At 39.6% G+C, this 22139-nt stretch overlaps 1 protein-coding gene across 8 annotated transcripts in view; it reads left to right on the plus strand.

Moving 5' to 3' along the window:
• CDC14A (cell division cycle 14A) overlaps nucleotides 1–22139 on the plus strand; it is a 204711-nt gene that overhangs the window by 134247 nt on the left and 48325 nt on the right. For all 8 annotated transcript variants that reach the window (XM_053214524.1, XM_053214526.1, XM_053214527.1 and 5 more), the window contains one exon: nucleotides 7978–8137. In XM_053214524.1, coding sequence (XP_053070499.1) covers nucleotides 7978–8137 — 160 coding nt within the window. The remainder of the gene's footprint in view (nucleotides 1–7977; nucleotides 8138–22139) is intronic.

Raw genomic sequence — 22139 nt, forward strand, 5'->3', positions numbered from 1 at the left:
TGCAGTAGCTTTTTAGTTTGATGTAGTCCTACTTGTTTATTTTTGTTTTTGTTGCCTTTGCTTTTGGTTTCAGAGGCAAAAATTCATTGCCAAGGCTGATGTCAAGGAGCTTATTGCCTATGATTTTTTCTATGAGTTTTATGGTTTCAAGTCTTATGTACAATTCTTTAATTCATTTTGAGTTGACCTTTATGTATGGTGTAATATAGTGGTCTGGTTTCATTCTTTTGCATATGGCTCCCCAGGGTTCCCAATACCCATTTATTGAAGAAACTGTCCTTTCCCCATTGTGTATCCTTGACTCCCTTGTCATAAATTAATTTACCATACATGTGTGGGTTTGTTTCTGGGCTTTCTATTTTGTTTCACCAATCTATGTCTGCATTAATGTCCTTACCATACTGTTTTGATTATTTTAGTTTTGTAATATAGTTTGAAATTAGGAAGTGTGATGCTTCCAGATTTGTTCTTCTTTCTCAAAATTGCTTTGACTGTTTGGGGTCTTGTGTGGGTTCTATACAAATTTTAGGATTATTTTTTTATTTCTGTGAAAGGTGGCATTGGGATCTTAATGGGGATTGCATTGACTCTGTAGATTACTTTGGACAGTATCAACATTTTAACAGTATTAATTCTCCCAAACCATGAACATGGAAGTTCTTTTAATTTTAAATTTCCTCCTGACACAGAAAGAACTCACATAAAGCCTAAATCTGGACCCTGCAGATTGTTTTGTCTTTGTGAAGTAGAGCTACTGTTTTGAATAAAATTATCTTAAATTTTTTTTTTCAACGTTTATTTATTTTTGGGACAGAGAGAGACAGAGCATGAACGGGGGAGGGGCAGAGAGAGAGGGAGACACAAAATCGGAAACAGGCTCCAGGCTCTGAGCCATCAGCCCAGAGCCTGACGCGGGGCTCGAACTCACGGACCGCGAGATCGTGACCTGGCTGAAGTCGGACGCTTAACCGACTGCGCCACCCAGGCGCCCCTGAATAAAGTTATCTTAAGGGAGCAACAATTTTGTGGTTGGACTCTCTTTTATTCCTAAATCCATAAATCAAGAACTCCTCCTTTTTGCTTTATTATCATAGATATTGTCATCAACTTCCATTCAGTTGGATATTTGTCAACATTCTAATTTAGTTGTAAGCCTTCAGTTGTCTGTCATACTTCTGAAATAATAAATCGCAAAAGAATCATTTGGGGATCTTATTAGATGCAGTTTCTGGTTCAGTAGGTCAGTGTGTGACCTGAGATTCTGCATTTCTAACCAGCTCCCAGGTGATGTGATGTTGCTGGTCCCCAGCCACACTGTATAATAAGGGTCCATGGGTCTTCTTACCCTGTAGATATCAACTTGCCACATTCAATTGGGTGCTTGTAGCATTTGGTAAGTTTCATAGTTGGGATGAGCAACATCAAAAATTAGCAGTTAAACCATTGCCTTTTCTTTTCGGAAATTACCAAAAACAAGATGAAGAAAACTTGTTCAAGAAAATGGAAAAATTCTTGAGAGGTCTAACAATAATGCCTGGAGTTTTTAATTATAATTGATTCCTCCTGTTTCTTTTTTGTAGTTTTTTTTTTTTTTTTTTAGATACATGAAATAGTTCAGGGAATATATATTAAGTTTTTTAATAATGTATTTTAAAGATTTAAGAATTTATCTTTCTAAAATACAGAAATTAAAACCTAGACTACTGTAAACTGGAATTTAAAATAGCCAGAGACAATGTCATGGTTTATTTATAAGAATAACAAGCACATTGCATAGGTTCGAGTTTGCACTATTTGACAATCACGTTTTTGCAGCAACACCCATTTCTAAACTTCTGAACTGCTCTTCAGTATTTACTATTGCACCATCTTATTCATTGGTTGACTACCAATTGTATTGAATCTATTAGCTAAGCAAAGATGAAATCCTAATGTGGGTTCCAGTATCGAGGATAAGGTATATGTAAGAATTGTGGGCAATGATGACATCAGAAATGTACCTTGAAATACTCTTGTCAATTACTAAAGCCAGGAGATTGAATGCTTTTTGTTTTATTTCTTGTGTGAAAAGGGTTAGAGGTGGATAAAGAATGTACTGTAAGCAATAATGCATCCAGTTTAGTTGTAAAGTTTGTATTTTGTCGTGATACCATTGAACCAGCTTCCGACTGTGGGGGGTCTGTGCCTAAATAGAATTAGCTTTGGGAATTCTCTAATTTTTTCTCTTCCAGTTACATGTCCTTGTGGGATTCAGAATCAAGAGCCTTCCCTTCTACCCTCAAATTCTCTTTCTTAACATCTTCCCAGTAAGTCTTCCCTATGTACCAAACTATGAGGTGAACTTGAACACCTGTCTCCTTTCCACCTCCTGAATCGTGGGTACTGCTTTCTGGTCTGTCTTCCTTTGATGTCAAGTTAGACCATTTCATGAGTCCAGTTCTTTAAACGGGGAACTACCTCTGTTTCCGTAATAGCCCTGGGGCAGTGGAGTACAGGAGGCATGCAGGGCAGACTGGTGCTCCAGTCACAGCTAGAGCAGGCCTAAGTCAGACTAGAAAATGGGCTGGGTTTCTTTAAAGAGAGGCCAAATTTGCTGGCCTTGGATGGACACTGAGGTTAGGGTACTGGACAGATATGTGCCCAGGATGGAAGAAGTGATGAAGACAGAGTCAAGATGGTGGAGAGATAGGCTTCATTTGGACTCAAGGGTGTGAGGGAAAAGAGGTCAGTTACAAACAGAAACACCCGTAATGATACAACTACCTTGCCTTTCTTTTGAGGAGTTTTAAAAGCAGATAAAAAAAATTATTTTTTATTTGAGAGACTGTGCGCATGCATGAGCGAGGGAGAGGGGTAGAGGGAGGGAGAGGGAGAGGGAGAGGGAGAGAGAGAGAGAGAGAGAGAGAGAGAGAGAGAGACAATCCTAAGCAGACTCCATGCTCAGTATGGAGCCCAATGTAGGTCTCGGTCCCATGACCCTAGAATCATGACCTGAGCCGAGATCAAGAGTTGGACACCCAACCGTCTGAACCACCCAGGTGCCCCTAAAAGCAGATATTTAAAAAGACTTGTGAAGGCCATGACTTCGCTTGTAATGAAGCCTGGTTAATTATTTCTTATGTCCCAGGCCTAACTGACCCAGGGCCATGACTTGGCCAAAAACACTTGACCCCCAACACTGGCTACCTCTCTCAAAAGGCTCTGTTTAAGTCAAGACAGATCTCTTCCTGTTATTTCAAAGCACATGTTCTTTTGGCAGAGGCTCTTGCTGTCTTAGAAAATCTACTACGTTAGATTTGCTTTGAGCCGGTGTGTTAGCTTCATAGGATGTGATTTTTAAATGCTACTTAAAAATACACGTTGTACGTCTTCTGTTTGAGATGAGGCTTTTAAGGAGTAATAGACACCACAATAAAAGCCAGCGTGGTTTCTATTGTCAATAAGAAAGGAATTTGCATGGCGTGCTGCTTTTTCATGAGGAGCACTTGCGTAGAGCATCTCTTAGCAACACACAAATCAGCTTTGACACCTGATTCATCTTTAATATTCAGGTTCACATCAAGTCTTCCCAGTGATGGGACAGATGGAGTCTTTTAAACCAAGCAAGTGAAAGGTGTCACTTTGTGATTTTTCCATCTTTAGGTTGGCAGCAGCCTCAGAATTTTCCTTTGGTAACATTTTGGAACTGGAATTTTTTTCAGTGTGGCCTCTTTGGTCCTCCAACTCCTCGGTTTCCATTTCCACTTCATGTTTTTCATCCCCAAAGACTTTGTAATGTTGGGATCAACTTTGAGATCAAATCTAAACTCCTGGGGCACCTGGCTGGCTCAGTCAGTTAAGCGACCAATTCTTGATTTTGGCTCAGGTCATGATCTCATGGTCGTAGATCAAGCCCTGTGTTGGGCTCCACACTGATTGTGTGGCCTACTTGGTACTTTCCCTCCCTCTCTCTTTGTCCCTCCCCTGCTCATGCTCTCTTTCTCTCTCTCTTTCTCTCAAAATAAATAAGTCTTAACACATAAAAAAATCTAAATTCCTCAGAGTGGCGTCCAGGGCCCGTCACAAACTGCTTGCTGCTTACTTCTGTCATATCCTCTGCTTCAGCCCAATCAAACAGCCCAGTTATCCAAACATGCTGGGTTCTTTGATATCACTATTTCTTCAAGCCCCTGTTGTGTTTCTTTGCTCGGGAAAACTCTTTACTGGCTAAGTTCTGCTAATCTTTCTAGATACTTCTGAATTCTCAGGGATCTTCTTTCTGATTCTTTCAGATTGAGTTAAGGGCATGTCTTGGTCATAGAGCTTTAAAATTGGATTTCAGTTGTTTGCTTTTCTTGTACTTAACTGGGAACTTTTGAGGGACAGGAATTCTGTGTTTCATCTGTATATCTCTCTCCTTTCTGGATGTTTCATTTATCTGAATTTTTCGCTGTCTGTGGCAAAGCTGAATCTTCTCTCCCTGTGAAATAGTAGTTCTTTAATACTGAGCGTTTTGGCCAGAGGCTCAAGGTACTCATTTATGAATTTAACAGTTACTTTTTTGAATTGTTCATACCGTGTCAAGGACGATGCTATTTATTACTATTGGAAGGATATGAGAGTCAACCATCAGATAAAGAGTTATACTAGATGTAGCATTAAGTGGAAAAAATCTGGAGGAATAAAAAATTAAAGCAAGGATTTCTGAAAATGCAAAGTAGCACAGAGGCTATGCCATGGTTTTATGAAGGTTATCACAAAGGAAGCAAAACTTAAAAGTATTTTTTGAATATGTATTTTGGCAGTTGGTATAGAAACGTTGAATGTAACTCAGTGATTATGGTAACCTCATCAATTTATATATCTTTTTAAAAAAGTTTATTTATTTTGAGAGAGAGAGGGAAAGAGAGGAAGAGAGAGAATCCCAAGCAGTCTCCACACTCAGCACAGAGCCCGATGTGGGGGTCCATCTCACGAACTGTGAGATCATGACCTGAGTCAGAATCAAGAGTTGGGACGCCCAACTGACTGAGCCACCCAGGTGCCCCTAAGTTTATATATCTTAAGCTCAGAAAATAGCCCTCAGTGGTTTGCTTCCACAAAGTTCCTTCTGCCGTAATAGAAGGCAGATACTGCCACACTCCCTAGGAACTGGTGTGTGTAGACTTCTGGAGTTTTTATTTTATTCATATATTTAAACCTTCACCTCGGTTTATTCCTTCATATTCATATATTTAAACCTTCACCTCGGTAAATTAAATTAAACAAAATTTAATTTGTTTAAAAACATGCTGGAAATTTCTTAAGATAATTTAATGAATTCCAATTTTAGAACAATGTTAGAAATGCTAAGTTAGTCTTATATATGGACAACATATTTTATATGTAGAGCCTCTATACTGTCTCAGAAATAGGATCTAAAGGTGTTCCTTTTTCCTTTTGCTTTATTTGGAAAAGAGCAAAAATTAAAAGAAAAAAAAACACTTCTTATTTGAAAGTGGGGTAGGATATTATATGTAAAAAAAAGCCTCACAGACATCCAGTCTTATCCTAGGCTGTTAACGTTTGGGCACTTACTAAATTGACTTCTTTCTAAAGTTATTTATAAATACTGTTGTTAAAACAATCTAGTGATGTGCTGTCTGCTATCTTTTATGATAACAACTTGAAAGGTTCCTTTCTGTACTAACTCTAGCTTTGGTCTGCTTTGATCTGTTTATTTATCACTTAATGTTTTATTTTCAAAAGCATCTGAGGCACATTGTTTTAAAAAAGTCAAACAGTGGGTGCCTGGGTGGCTCAGTCATTTAAGCTCCTAACTTCAGCTCAGGTCATGATCTCATGGTTGGTGAGTTTGAGCCCCGCATCAGGCTCTCTACTGTCAGTGCAGTGTCCGCTTCAGATCCTCTGTCTCCCTCTCTCTCTGCCCCTCTCCCACCCTCATAAATGAATAAACATTAAAAAAAAAAAAAGTCAAACAGTATAGACATGCAATAAAAAGTGAAAGTTTCCTTTCATCCTTGGGAGTAACCAGTCTGTGTTTTCCTTTATATTCTTCCAGATAACTGAAGTTTGGGTTAAATTATAACTTTTTTTTAATACAAAAAAAATGGGATCACACTTTCCACACTCTGTCACTTATATTTTCATTTACTAATGCTTTATTTCATAGCTGCTCTTCTCTATCACCACATGTAGGTCCATCCCAGGATTTCTACTGGCTGTATAATATTTCATGGAATGGATTTACTATGATTTAATAAGCCAGTTGTCCATTAGGTATCTCCAGTTTTCTTTTTTATTACAAATAATGCTGCAGTAATCATTTTCTCATCTTGTATACAGGCATGTATCTCTATAGGGTGATACTTGGACGTGTATATGCTTGGTTGGAGGTATTGCACATGTAAAATTTTGCTGCAATTTAAAAGTTTATATTTTATTCAAGACTTAAACAGTATTTAACCATAAGCAAAAGTTCTGATTTGAAAGTCAACTCTTTTAAAAAGGAAAGGTGGATGGATTCCTTTCTTGAGGGCGCAATGAGATTACATAATTCAGGGAGGACTTTTTGTCATTGTTTTTCTTCTCATGTTTTAACCTGAATTTTATGTGGAATCTTTGAGAGAAAGTACTCCTTGGCCTTTCTGTTGCCTCAAAAAATAAATCTATGTTCTTATTGGTAGCATCTCCTTGATAATGCTGTTATTTCACTGGATGTTAATACTCGTTATGATGAACCATAATTTTAGCTTAATTCTATTCTGTACAATATGACATAGAATAGAATGGGGTAGCATCCGATGGGGTAACTTATCTTAAAAGAAATGCATGAAGTTGACTCTAATAATAAAATTTAAAACCGAGAGTATCCTTTTATATACATATTTGAAGTCCTTTTCTTGTAATCTTAAAAGCAGTTATAATTGTGCCTTATTGAATAAAAGAAAACTTACAGATGAAGCACATTTTCTTTTTCTTTTTTTCTTCATGTTTATTTATTTTTGAGAAAGCGAGAGCACGTGAGTGGGGGGGAGAGGCCAGAGAGATGGAGAATCCCAAGCCGGCTCCGTGCTGACAGTGTCGGGGTCCCTCCCGACATGGGGCCTGAACCCTTCAACTGCAGGATCGTGACTTGAGCCGAAACCAATAATTGGATGCTTAACTGACTGAGCCACTCAGGCGCCCCACATTTTCTTTTTCTTAAAGGATAAGCTAATTGAGGCTACATACCTTACTTTTATGTGGGACGAGTAGGTTTCTGAAGTTCTTTCTGAAGTTCTTCCAGGGCCTTTCATGGAGCCACACACAATTAGGTATTTAGTACTCTTTTAGGCAATATCCCTGTTTAACTCAAGTTTCTTCACATACACCTTTGAGTCCACTTCACTCCAGCTGTTTTTATAGACATATCAAATTGCTATTTGAGAAATACCTTACAGATATTAGATTCATATTTAAAACAAATTTTTGTGTGATTATTCATTTTTGAAAGACAGAGAGAGAGCACAAGCAGGGGTGGGCAGAGAGAGAGGGGGACACAGAATCTGAAATAGGCTTCAGGCTCTGAGCTGTCAGCACAGAGCCCGATGTGGGGCTCGAACTCAAAAACCACAAGATCATGACCTGAACTGAAGTCGGATGCTCAACTGACTCAGCCACCCAGGCGACCCTAGATTCATATTTAAAAGGCAAATGGGCTCATAGTCTTTACTGCTGTGAAATGTATTATAAACATCTGAGAACCTTAATAGTCAATTCATATATGGTTATATTATAGATATATATTGGAAGATAGGTATTTGTGTTTCATATAGAACTTTATTATTTATTCTGACGTACAGAAAATGACTTTTTAAAAAAATTCTAAGATTTCATAATCTTTCTAGTCTGACTTGTAAAGGCATATCTGCTAATCTTTTTATTTAGAAGATATACTTTCAAGGAGATGATAGTAATGTATTTTACAGATTATTTTGTTTTCTCTCTTTTTTACAGAAAACAAGCATCGTTATGGGTCCAAGGAGACATTTTCCGATCCAAACTGAAAAATAGACCATCCAATGAAGGGAGTATTAACAAAATTCTTTCTAGCTTGGATGATATGTCTATTGGTGGAAACTTATCTAAAACACAAAACGTGGAAAGATTTGGAGAGGTAAGTTTTCCTCTGGAAGATTTTCATGTCTCCTTAAGACTAATGTTCTGCATTTCTTTGTTTCCTAGCTGAACACATATAACATAGGAATATCTCCTTTCTGAGATGCTGAGAGTGCCAATATTTTTAGGTGTAGTTATCCACTGATAAGAATCAGAGCAAAGAAAGCAGTTATCCTTAAAAGTAAAAAAGCTGTAACTTAAGGAACACAATTGTAAAGGAGGGTACTCTGGTTTGGAGAGTATTTACAAAAAGGAAATAGAAAAACAAAGTTTCTATTTGGAGATGGAAATGGAAATAAAGAGGAAAAAATTAATGTGACAATTGAAAAAATAATATATACCACAAGTGGTTTTGTGAAAGGCTCAAATGCATGTTGGTTTCTAAAGTCCAGAGTTGAAAACATAATTAGGGGCAATTTTTTTTTTTTTAAATGGAGGCTCTATATTATAAGCAAACCACTTTAAACTGGTAATATCCATGGTCTCATTTAATCTTTATAACTAACTGGTGAATTAGGCAGTATGATCTCCATTAAAAAGGGGGTTTTAAAATTTATTTGAGAGGGAGAGATAGAGAAAGAGAGAGAGAGGAGAGACAGTGGGGTGAGGGGCAGAGGGAAAGAGAGAGAGAATCTCTCTCTCAATCCCACGATCCTGGGATCCTGACCTGAGCTGAAATCGAGTTGGACACTTAACTGACTGAGCCACCCAAGCACCCCTCTATTTTATAGTAAGGAAATTGAATGTCACCGAAGTTCTAACCTCTGTGATTCCATTCCACATCTATCTGATTCTGAATCTGTTTTTTCTGTTACACCCTGCTACCTAAAAATGGAAGTGACTTACAACAGGTAGGATCATGGGCATTTTTGGAGCTAGAAGCAACCTTGAAATCATTTGTTCCACTTCCCCTCTGGTGCGGATCAGAAACCAGGGCCCCACCAACTCTGTTCCTTGCTGAAGGTCACAGCATTAATAGTAGGACTACCTTGAGACTAGGAGTCTACCTCCTGGTTTAGCTTTTTCTACCACAATATGCCTGAGGTAAGCTAAGCGCTTGGTTTGTATTCATATTTTTATGTCCCTAAAGGAAGAAAAAAAGCCGTTGAAAATATTTAAGCCACAAGTGTGGATTTACATTCTATTTGGATGTTTGACCCAGACAAGGGCCTTGAACAAAAGTCTGTGGTTCCGGCTTGGCCCTCAGGGAACCCCAAATGGAAGGAACACATCATAACTCTCTTAGGTCAACAAGTGGCATGCCAAACAGGTTTCTTTCACCAAGAAAGATAACCGGAGTGCTTATGCTAGGGAGAGTGGGCTTTCTTCAAGGACACAGGATGGGGACTGCCAGAAGAACCAGTTTTTCAGCCCCATGGTCTCTACTCCAGGACAGCCACTGATGAAGCGGCCAAGTTTACTGGTGTGAGTCATCTGTCCTGACAAAATGTAAATCTCAGCCAAGGTCATGTTGATGTTCACAGCCTTTGTTAACTTTTTCTTGTCTCTTTGTAGTAGTCTGGCCTATTCAAAGCAAACAAAAAGGATCTGAACTGACATTTTAATGTGATAATATAGCTAAGCAAGAATGCTTTTCTTGCTCTGGTCAGCATTTCCTTCTTAGGGTTTGTTCAAGTAAACAGGACTTTGAGTTATGACCTCTGAAAAGAGGCACATACAATTTATCCATCTATCGGAGAAACATATTTATCTTATGGGAATATAATGTTTCCTATGTCATAATCTGTATTAAGCTAACATCTGGTAGTTAGAACATTTTGTTCTCGTACTTTTTTAGATCTCTTTTAGTCGAATTTAAGAATAATTAACATTTATTTCTCACTAGAAGATGAAAAATGAAATATGATTGAAATTTAAAATGTCAATTTTATTTATTTATTTATTTAAATAGGATTTATTGTCAAATTGGCTAACATACAGTGTGTAAAGTGTGCTCTTGGCTTTTGGGGTAGATTCCCATGGTTCATCGCTTACATATAACACCCAGGGCTCATCCCAACAAGTGCCCTCCTCAGTGCCCAGCACTCATTGTCCCCTCTCCCTCACCCTCCCATCCACCCTCAGTTTGTTCTCTGTGTTTTATAGTCTCTTATGGTTTTCCTCCCTCTCGTTTGAAATTATTTTTTCCCCTTCCCTTCCCCTGTAGTCTTCTGTTAAGTTTCTCAAGATCCACATATGGGTGAAAACATATGATGTCTGTCCTTCTCTGACCTACTAAAATAAGTCAGTTTTAAATATGAGCATGTGTTCAGGTATTGGGCAGTTTCTCTTCCTCTTCCTTATTCCCAGAACCCCCAATTTATTACTTTAACTCTAGCCATTCAGAAGTGTTATTATTTTTGAAATTAGAGTGCAGAAATGACAGAATTCAGAAATAACACTGAATGATGGTGCACTTAAGATCTCAGACAGTGACATATATGCAGGTTTGGGGCCGTGTTATAGTTAGGTGATGCCCTGTATAAATATTAAGCCCTTTTCTCTCTATGCTTACCTAGTGCCAGCTCCAAAACATTACAGGAATAGGGGGAGTTAGTTTCCTCGAAAGCGAATGTAAGAGAGTTAATAATATCTTCGTCATTCTCATGAATTCCAAGTGGGAAAATAAGTTGAGAATGTTGCAAGGATTTTTACGTGTTTCAAGCTCCTTACCAATGTTCAGGATAGAAGTCCATGAAAATTCTGAATTTATTCAGTTTGTGTGTAAAGGAAGTGCAAAAAGGGAGTATTCTTCTAGAGGTTGCTTTTTGTTTTTCCTTTTTAAAAGCAATATCAGATTGAAAATAGAGATGGTAATATATATATATATATTTATAGTTAATGTTTATTTATTTTTGAGAGAGAGAGGCAGAGACAGAGCATGGGTGAGGGAGGGGCAGAACAGAATCCGAAGCAGGTTCCAGGCTCTGAGCTGCCAGCACAGAGCCCGACGCAGGGCTTGAACCATGGACCTCGAGATCATGACCTGAGCCCAAGTCTGATGCTTAACCAGCTGAGCCACCCAGGTGCCCTGTGGGGCTGTTATTTAAACAGAAGTTCTCTGGCCTCAGAGTCTGTACTCAGCCACGCACCGTGAGGCCTTTCTCTGTATCATGCCGCCTCCCCATGATGTCCTACATGTGGCTTTAGTATATTGCATCAGCAATTTTTTTTAAATAAAAAAAATTTATTTAGTTTATTTTTTGAGAGAGAGACAGAGCGAGTGAGCAGGAGAGGGACAGAGAGAATCCTAAGAAGGCTCTGAGCTGTCAGCACAGAGCCTGACATGGGACTTGAACTCATGAACCATGAGATCCTGACCTGAGCTAAAGTCCAGAGTCAGACACTTAACCGACTGAGCCACCAGGCACCCGTACATCAGTAACTTTGAACATAACCTTAGCCAGCCTGTCCTAATACATTTCTCCTGGAACTGTGATTGTTGTTAACTTTTCCTACTCCAGGGTGATAATCCAATATTAGCACACCAAACAGATGCTCTTGACTTCGAGACATTAATTAGGTATAAGTGCTGCTAATGTTCAGACAAGTTCACATAAATTGACAATCAGGTAAATAAGAATGTAGTGTTTTATTTAATTAATTAATTTATTTTTAAAGATTTGATTTTTAAGCAATCTCTACACCCAAGTGTGGGGCTGGAACCCACAACCTGAAATCAAGAGTTGAACACTCCACCAACTGAGCCATCCAGGCACCCTGAGAATGTAGTGTTTTAATGACATCAAGATACTGTAATTTATAAAGTCCTTTGCTCTTTTACATCAAATGCTCATGTTCAGGGTGCATCTTAGAAAAAAATCCATGAAGTCAAAAATTAAATCTTTAAGGCCCTACTTTCAAGCACTGTTCTGTCCACTCTTATTTTTAATGTTTATTTATTTGAGAGAGAGAGAGAGGGGGCACACACAAGCAGGGAAGGGCAGAGAGATGGGGGAACAGGATCTGAAGCAGGTTCTGTGCTGACAGCAGAGAGCCCGATGTGGGGTTCAAACTCACAAATTGTGAGATGGACGTGAGCCGAAGTCGTTTGCTTTTTTTTTTAACAGTTTTTAAATGTTTGTTTATTTTTGAGAGAGAGAGGCAGAGTGTGAGTGGGGGAGGGGCAGAATGAGAGGGAGACCCAGAATCCCAAGCAGGCTCCAGGCTCTTAGCTGTCAGCACAGAGCGCCACATGGCGCTCGAACTCACAAATCACAAGATCATGACCTGAGCCGAAGTCAACACTTAACTGACTGAGCCACCCAGGGACCCTGTTCTTTCCACTCTTAGGACCCCTAAGGCATTCTGGTTCCAATCTGAATGCCACTGGGATCCAGCAGAGGCTATTGGACAAGACAGTGCCAGTACACAGAGCCACGGGTTGGGGAGACTGCTCTGGCTGTGGAGTGGAAGGGGTGCTGGAGTCGGTGTGTGGCCGGGCATGAGAGGCTCAGGTGATGGGGGAGGGGGGTCCCGGGTGGTAAAGGTCTCAACCAGTGACAGCAAGGAAGGAGAGAAGACAGATTTGGGGGCTCTGATAAATCCAAACTTTCTATTGATCAGAAGCAACTTAATTTGACAATGGCATCTTTGTCTTTCTCTAGCTTTTACATCTCACAGGTTCAGCATCTGAGAGCTGAAAGAATTTTGTAGATGACCCAGCCACCTTTCCTAGCCAAATCACTTAAACCTGCTAAAAATCCATTATCATCTTTCTCTTCCAATCCTTTCACCTCTATTTTTACTCATTTATATTTCAAACTCTCCCTTTATATCATTTTTTATATTCTTCTGTCTTTTTTTCCCTAGTGTGCTATATTTTATCTAATAGATTTTTTTCTCTTAATGGCACACACCGGTGGCTTACTCTGTCACCATTTTATTAATGCGTTGGTCAGTAATTACTTTATCCAATGGAAATCTATGAACACATTTTATTTTGGTTCTCATCTCGTGTGTATATAGAGAACAACTGATGAAATAAAATAAATCTTTGTACTTTGCACTATTATTTGCTCTTTTGCTAGACCATCCTCTGTAAATAAGTACATCTTTTAAAATGGTCTTTCTTTAGGTATCGTAGTTGGCTCTCACTTTCCTGCCTTTATGTAGAGCAAGCTGGTATCCAAAAGAAAGAGCTGGTGCGCAGACTCACCAGAGGACAATGGGTAGTTTGACCAAACACTACTCTCCATGGCGAGCAAAGATATGAGGGTCTTCCCTGGATGAGGCTCCCTTCCTTTGTTCACCAGCAACCACGTGACTTTGTTTCTTTTTAGCAAATTCTAGGGAATCTAAGCAGCTCAGGCCAGAGAGGGTCTGCACTGGAACTCTGTGGGGAGAGGGGCTGGTACCTAAGAACACAAGGGAGGCCTGGGGTAGGTTCCCTGCATTCATCAGTTGTGACTGTTGTTAGCTATTATAAGGAATGAATTTGGTAGAAAGAATGAGACCTACCAGCGCCAGTTGAGAAGAGTCTTCGAACTGCCCCAGGTCCACAATTCTTGGAACTGATTCATGCCTCACGAGAGAGGAACTGTGTTTTCTAATATAGTCTCCCCTCACAGGTGTTTGTGTTCTAGGTGCCCTGATAAATACAGAGCTTAGTTGTATTTATGTCTGTGTGTTATATTCAGGATTCTGGAAGGCCAGAATCCTCTTTCTTACAGCTTTTTCTGGTTTCTTAATTCCATAATTTAAATGTAGTTTGAATAACATTGTTTTAATGTTTTGTTGAGAGTTTGAAGGCTGTTAATCTCTTACTGAGGGTTTTATGGCTTATATGTTCTATACCTTTGAGCTGAAGCTTCATACAATAGCCACAGAAATAAAATAAAGGGTGATGCATTGAGACAAAAAATATGTGATTTGTGTTTCAGCAGATTTATTCAGACCTGTATTGCATGTCTGGATCTTTCTCCTCTCTCTCCCCAGGTCCTGGGGAGATCTCCCTCTCCTCTCCCCAGGTCCTGACTTAAGAGTTTTCTCATACCCTGGGGCTCCTGGGCAGATCAGTGAGTTAAACATCCGACTTTGGCTCAGGTCATGATCTTGCGTTTTGTGAGTTCGCACCCTGTGTGGGGCTGTGTGCTGACAGCTCAGAGCCTGGAGCCTGCTTCAGATTCTGTGTCTCCCTCTCTCTGCCCCTCCCCTGCTTACGCTCTGTCTCTCTCTCAGAAATAAATAAACGTTAAGAAAACGGGTTTTCTCGTACCCTAAAATCCGGTCTGTCTCCTCTCACCAGACCACTGCATGAGCCACTTAACTGGGTCCCCCTCCTCCCTGTCCCACGTCTTCACCTTACCCAGTTCATTCTTCTCCTAGTAATCAACTAGGAGGAAATGTGTGCAACATATTCAAATTAGGCTTCTTTTTTAAATGTAAAGAGCTCTTAAAAATCAATGTGAAAATACCATGTACACAAATAAAACAAAATGGGAATTGTCATGGCTGGTAAGCATAAATAATGTTCTGCTTCCCTAGAAAATGAAAGAAATACAATTTAAATGACGAGATGCTATGTATGCCTCTCAAGTTGAGTGAGATTAAAGAATGTATGCAGTATTAGCAAGGATTTCAGAAATAAGAAGACCTTAAAGATTGCCAGTTGGAGTTTAAAGTGGAGGGCAATTTGATAATATGTGTCAGAAGACCTTAAAATATCTTTAGCAATTGCACTTCTGTGAATCTATCTGAAGACAATAATAGGACAGTGTTTAAAAGCCGTATGCATAGAGGAGGATATTTGTTGGAGCTGTTCATAGTGACAAAAGACAGAAAAAAACCTGACTAAGGGTAAAATAAATAAAATTTGGTATATGTAGACCATGGGATTTTATGTAGCCATAAAGAATAATCATGTAGAGGTTTTTTGGTCTTTTGTTTTTTAAATGTACCCTGAAATACTTCCAACAATGTATTTTTTTAAGTGAAAAAGTAAATTACAGAGCAGCATATATGTAACTCAACCTCTTTTTGTCAGAAAGAAGTATGGTGGGGGATGGTATGAATAACACAGGGAAAAGTCTGGAAGACTATATGCCAGAGTACTAATGTGTTTTGCTTTTGATGGTAAATATGTAGGTGGTTTTAATAATTTTTCACTTTTATCTGTATTTTGTTATTACTTATGACAAACAAGTATCATAGGGTCTTTTTACGTAATATTTTCTTTTTCTTGGGAAAGTATTTAGGGTATTTTAAACCCCTTAAAAGTAGGAGCTTAAGTAGAAAATATATTGAATCTGGGTGGTTAGCTGTCTGTTGCAGTTTTTTTTATTGTTTTCTACATTTGAAATGTATTATAATTAAAAAAATATTTCACTTTTAAGATACATAATAAAGTGGGGAGAAAACACATGTAACATAACTGTAATGTACAATAGTGTTAATTTTTAAACTGTGTATCTTTTTAAATTAGTATTCATTTTTTCAAGTAATATGTGACTACACTTTTAGAAATATCAAAAAGTACTGAATTCTGATAAAAAAGATCAGTACCCTATCCCACCTTTCTGTACCCCTAGACCAACTCCCAAAAGGGGAAACCTCTAAGCAAATTATATCCACATTTTCACTACCATATTTCTAAACATAAATGTTTCCCTTCTAATGCTATATTAAACAATTTATTGATTTTGGACATTTTTCAATTGCCTCCTGGTTGTGGTAGATAGGATTTAGCTCTCCCAGCCAGATGTTAACACCTGCTCCCTGTGCTTTTCCTAATATGGCTATATATCATAATTTTTTGTGAAACCCAATAATATGTACGTTATTACCGTGTAAGGATTGTTCACTCTTGAGCTTGGTAGTCTACTCTCTTTTCTTTGTTGACCCTCTCTTTGTTTTTTGCAGAGTTAGTTATCTACTTCTTTAGTGTTTTATATTTATCTATTTATTTTTATTAAAGTATTATCGACACAGTGTCACATGAGTTCAGGTGTGAGTTAATTGCTTTTTTATTTGCATAGTTTTCTGTGTACTTGGGAAGAGATAATGCTATTCCCCCCACTTCCCACTGCCGCCCTGACCCTGGCCCCCACAAATTCTGCCAAGCAGTTTAGAATTTTTTCAAAATCTTAACACAGCAAATTTTTTTTTTTGGCCAAGTTCATTCTTTTCCTGAAGACACTACTCCTTTCCACCCTCGACTGGTTGTTCTCTAGACCCACTACACTGTTCTGACCTGAGGCCTTCTTTTCACACTCTTGAGTTAGATTCCTAATTTTCCTGGATTTCCTGTTATCTTCTTTCCTTTTCCCTGATACCTTCTGTAATAATTTGCTCAGGAAGAGTGTGTGGGAGGTAAATTTTTGTATCTTTGTTCTACCTTTACATTTGACTGATAGGTTGAATTTTGGAATTTTAGGTTGAGGATCACTTTTCCTTAGAATTTTGAAGGAATTTCAAAGTTGGGAACACAAAGATTCCCCTAGTTGGAAAGACAAACAGACTTTCTTGGCTTTCCCACAAAGGCACACATTAGACAGTGTATCTGACTGATGAGGGTGAAGATCCTGTCAGGTCCTTCAAGAAGTCTATCCCATGAAGGCTTATATATATTTTTTTATTACTAAAAAAATTTTTTTTAATATTTATTTTTCAGAGAGAGAGACACACAGAGTACATGTGGGGGAGGGGCAGAGAGAGAGGGAGACAGGATCCAAAACAGGCTCCAGGCTTTGAGCTGTCAGCACAAAGGTGCAGGGCTGGAACTCACGAACCACGAGATCATGACCTGAGCAAAAGTCAGATGCTTAACCGACTGAGCCACACAGGTGCCCTGAAGGCTTATATACTTCTTGACCCCACTTCGTATTCTAGAGACTTTGGCTATGTGCTGGTCCTTCTATCAGGTACAAGTAACTGGTAACAACACCCATGTTGATTGTGTTGTGTACCATCCAGCGAGCAAGCCTAACTTTCGGGCCTGCCTTATTTCCCTTCCTGCAGCCTTCCTTGGGTGGTAATGGATTCTTCCCCACTGGGGTTGTATGGACAGAGATGAACAATTACGGATTCTGGAGACTTTTATCTATGGGCAACTTATGACTTAAAGAGAATCCTCTGACTTTAAGGTTCCAGGATCCCGTGACTGGTGAACTGTTGTTCTTTGCCAGGATGACAAAGTGTGATTTGGCCGGCTTCACCTGTACTGCTTCTTTAAGACCCAGTTAAGGGATCACCCCCTCTAGAAAGCTTTTATCTTCATTTCTTCTTTCCCACTGGCTGTGTGCTTTGTATGTCTATTTTTCTTTTTTACACTCAGAGCTATAGTAGTAAGGTGTGGTCTTTTTACCCAGGACATGCCTACTGACCCCAGAGGTATTCATGCAACCCACCTTAGGTGACAGGGAGCAAAGAAGTATTTTGATCCCGGAATGGCTATCAGAAATGACTAGGATTTGACTGAGAGAAGTATATTTTTGTATACCCTTCATCAAATAAGAGTTCTAGCTCTAAAGAGTTGGGGGGGACTTTTATGGGTGCAAGGAATCTTACCAAATTCATATGAATTATTCAGGGGAGGAAATGGGCAAAATAAAATCTCTACTGGTGCAATGTTAGTGTGCTGTGGCATATATTTTAGAAAGAACATTGTATCTGGGGTTAAGAAATCTGATTTTAAAATCATGGCTGTCATGAAGAGCTTAGGGGAGCTTGGGCAATATTCTTAACTTCTGTGAGCACCTCCTTAAAAAAATTTTTTTTAAATATGAAATTTATTGTCAAATTGGTTTCCATATAACACTCAGTGCTCATCCCAACAGGTGCCCTCCTCAATACCCATCACCCACCCTCCCCTCCCTCCCCCCGCCCATCAACCCTCAGTTTGTTCTCAGTTTTTAAGAGTCTCTTATGCTTTGGCTCCCTCCCTCTCTAATCCCTTTTTTTTTTTTCCTTCCCCACCCCATGGTCTTCTGGTAAGTTTCTCAGGATCCACATAAGAGTGAAAACATATGGTATCTGTCTTTCTCTGTATGACTTATTTCACTTAGCATAACACTCTCCAGTTCCATCCACGTTGCTACAAAAGGCCATATTTCATTCTTTCTCATTGCCATGTAGTATTCCATTGTGTATATAAACCACAATTTCTTTATCCATTCATCAGTTGATGGACATTTAGGCTCTTTCCATAATTTGGCTATTGTTGAAAGTGCTGCTATAAACATTGGGGTACAAGTGCCCCTATGCATCAGCACTCCGGTATCCCTTGGGTAAATTCCTAGCAGTGCTATTGCTGGGTCATAGGGTAGATCTATTTTTAATTTTTTGAGGAACCTCCACACTGTTTTCCAGAGCGGCTGCACCTGTTTGCATTCCCACCAACAGTGCAAGAGGGTTCCCGTTTCTCCACATCCTCTCCAGCATCTATAGTCTCCTGATTTGTTCATTTTGGCCACTCTGACTGGCATGAGGTGGTATCTGAGTGTGGTTTTGATTTGTATTTTCCTGATGAGGAGCGACGTTGAGCATCTTTTCATGTGCCTGTTGGTCATCTAGATGTCTTCTTTAGAGAAGTGTCTATTCATGTGTTCTGCCCATTTCTTCACTGGATTATTTGTTTTTTGAGTATGGAGTTTGGTGAGCTCTTTATAGATTTTGGATACTAGCCCTTTGTCTGATATGTCATTTACAAATATCTTTTCCCATTCCATTGATTGCCTTTTAGTTTTATTGATTGTTTCCTTTGCAGTGCAGAAGCTTTTTATCTTCATGAGGTCCCAATAGTTCATTTTTGCTTTTAATTCCCTTGCCTTTGGAGATGTGTCAAGTAAGAAATTGCTGTAGCTGAGGTCAGAGAGGTTTTTTCCTGCTTTGTCCTCTAGGGTTTTGATGGTTTCCTGTCTCACATTCAGGTCCTTTATCCATTTTGAGTTTAATTTTGTGAATGGTGGTCTAGTTTCATCCTTCTGCATATTGCTGTCCAGGTCTCCCAGCACCATTTGTTAAAGAGACTGTCTTTTTTCCACTGGATATTTTTTCCTGCTTTGTCAAAGATTAGTTGGCCATACTTATGTGGGTCCAATTCTGGAGTCTATTCTATTCCATTGGTCTATGTGTCTGTTTTTGCGTCAATGTCATGCTGTGTTGATGATTACAGCTTTGTAATAGAGGCTAAAGTCTGGGATTGTGATGCCTCCTGCTTTGGTCTTCTTCTTCAATATTACTTTGGCTCTTTGGGCTCTTTTGTGGTTCCATACAAATTTTAGGATTGCTTATTCTAGCTTCGAGAAGAATGCCAGTGCAATTTTGATTGGGATTGCATTGAATGTGTAGATTGCTTTGGGTAGTATTGACATTTTAACAATATTTATTCTTCCGACCCATGAGCACGGAATGTTTTTCCATTTCTTTATATCTTCTTCAATTTCCTTCATAAGCTTTCTATAGTTTTCAGCATACAGATCTTTTACATCTTTGGTTAGATTTATTCCTAGGTATTTTATGCTTCTTGGTGCAATTGTGAATAGGATCAGTTTCTTTATTTGTCTTTTTGTTGCTTCATTATTAGTGTATAAGAATGCAACTGATTTCTGTACATTGATTTTGTATCCTGCGACTTTGCTCTATTCATGTATCAGTTCTAGCAGACTTTTGATGGAGTCTATTGGGTTTTCCATGTTGATATCATGTCATCTGCAAAAAGTGAAAGCTTGACTTCATCTTTGCCAATTTTGATGCCTTTAATTTCCTTTTGTTGTCTGATTGCTAATACTAGAACTTCCAGCACTATGTTAAACAACAGAGGTGAGAGTGGACATCCCTGTCGTGTTCTGATCTCAGGGGGAAAGCTCTCAGTTTTTCCCCATTGAGGATGATATTAGCTGTGGGCTTTTCATAAATGGCTTTTATGATGTTTAAGTATGTTCCTTCTACCCCGACTTTCTCGAGGGTTTTTATTAAGAAGTGATGCTGAATTTTGTCAGAAATTGCTTTTTCTGCATCAATTGACAGGATCATATGGTTATCTTTTTTTTTTTATTAATGTGATGTATCACATTGGTTGATTTGTGAATGTTGAATCAGCCCTGCATCCCAGGAATGAATCCCACTTGATCATGGTGAATAGTTCTTTTTACATGCTGTTGAATTCGATTTGCTAGTATCTTACTGAGAATGTTTGCATCCATATTCATCAAGGATATTGTAGTTCTGTATTTCTCTTTTTTTGCTGGGTCTCTGTCTGGTTTAGGAATCAAAGTAATGCTGGCTTCATAGAATGAGTCTGGAAGTTTTCCTTCCCTTTCTATTTTTTGGAACAGCTTGAGAAGGATAGGTATTATCTCTGCTTTAAATGTCTGGTAGAATTCCCCTGGGAAGCCATCTGGTCCTCTACTCTTATTTGTTGGGAGATTTTTGATAACTGATTCAATTTCTTCGCTGGTTATGGGTCTGTTCAAGTTTTCTATTTCTTCCTGTTTGAGTTTTGGAAGCGTGTGGGTGCTTAGGAATTTGTCCATTTCTTCCGGGTTGTCCAGTTTGTTGGCATATAATTTTTCATAGTATTCCCGGATAATTGCTTGTATTTCTGAGGGATTGGTTGTAATAATTCCATTTTCATTCATGATTTTATCTAGTTGTGTCATCTCCCTTTTCTTTTTGAGAAGCCTGGCTAGAGGTTTATCAATTTTGTTTGTTTTTTTCAAAAAACTAATTCTTTAAAAAAAAACCAACATTGCGAGTAGAGAAGATGGCAGGGTATGAGGACGCTGGGCTCGCTGCGTCCTGCTGATTGCTTAGATTCCACCCACATCTGCCTAAATAACCCAGAAAACCGCCAGAAGACTAGCAGAACAGACTCTCCAGAGCCAAGAGTAGACAAGAGGCCCACGGAAGAGGGTAGGAAGGGTGGAAAGACAGTGTGCGCTACTCAGACTGGTGGGAGGGAGCTGGGGCGGTGGAGGGGTAGCCTGCCTGGCAAGGCGGAATCCCTGAGTCTGGCTTGCAAAAGTGGAGGGGCCGACTGCGGGAGTTCTGACAGCCAGCGGGACTTAACATCTGGAATGTTAAAAGTCAACAGCTCTGCTCGGAGAGCGGGAGGGTGAGAGGACACCGGGAGGGAGAGGTGTTGAGCCCTGGAAGACAGAGCTCAGCTCGGCGGTGAACAAAGGCGCTGGCCAGCGCCATTTCCCTGTCCCATCCCACAGCCGAAATCCCAAAGAGAACCAGTTCCCATCACCAAACTTGCTTGCACCGTGCAAACACCCAACGCTGTGCTTCTGTGGATCCATCCCTCTGATGGGTCTGCCTCCCTCGCGGTGCTGCAGGACCCCTCCCGCAGGGGACCACTGACAGCAAAGCTAGCTAAGCCTGCCCCTCCCACCCCTTTGCACCTTGCGGATCCACCCTGGCTAATAAGCCAGATCCCATCAGAGTAGCACCACAAGCCTGGCAGTGTGCAAGTAGCCCAGACAGGGGCCACACCACTCCACAGTGAGTCCTGCCCCTGGGAGAGGGGAATATAAGGTACACACCAGTCTGACTGTGGCCCCAGTGGTGGGCTGGGGACAGACATCAGGTCTGACTGCTGCCCTGCCCACTAACACAAGTTACTCCAGACAGCACAGGGAAAGTGCCCTGCAGTTCCGTGCCACCCCAGGGACTATCCAAAATGACGAAATGGAAGAATTCTCCTCAAAAGAAACTCCAGGAAGTAGCGACAGCTGACGAATTGATCAAAAAATGATTTAAGCAATATAACGGAACAAGAATTTAGAATAATAGTCATAAAATTAATTGCTGGGCTTGAAAAAAGTTTAAACGACAGCAGAGAATCTATTGCTACAACGATCAAGGGACTAAGAAATAGTCATGAGGAGCTAAAAAATGCTATAAATGAGCTGCAAAATAAAATGGAGGTGACCACGGCTTGGAGTGAAGAGGCAGAGGAGAGAATAGGTGAATTAGAAGATAAAATTATGGAAAAAGAGGCAGCTGAGAAAAAGAGAGATAAAAAAATCCAGGAGTATGAGGGGAGACTTAGAGAA

Source organism: Acinonyx jubatus, chromosome C1, assembly GCF_027475565.1.
Source record: "Acinonyx jubatus isolate Ajub_Pintada_27869175 chromosome C1, VMU_Ajub_asm_v1.0, whole genome shotgun sequence".
Lineage (NCBI taxonomy): Eukaryota > Metazoa > Chordata > Mammalia > Carnivora > Felidae > Acinonyx > Acinonyx jubatus.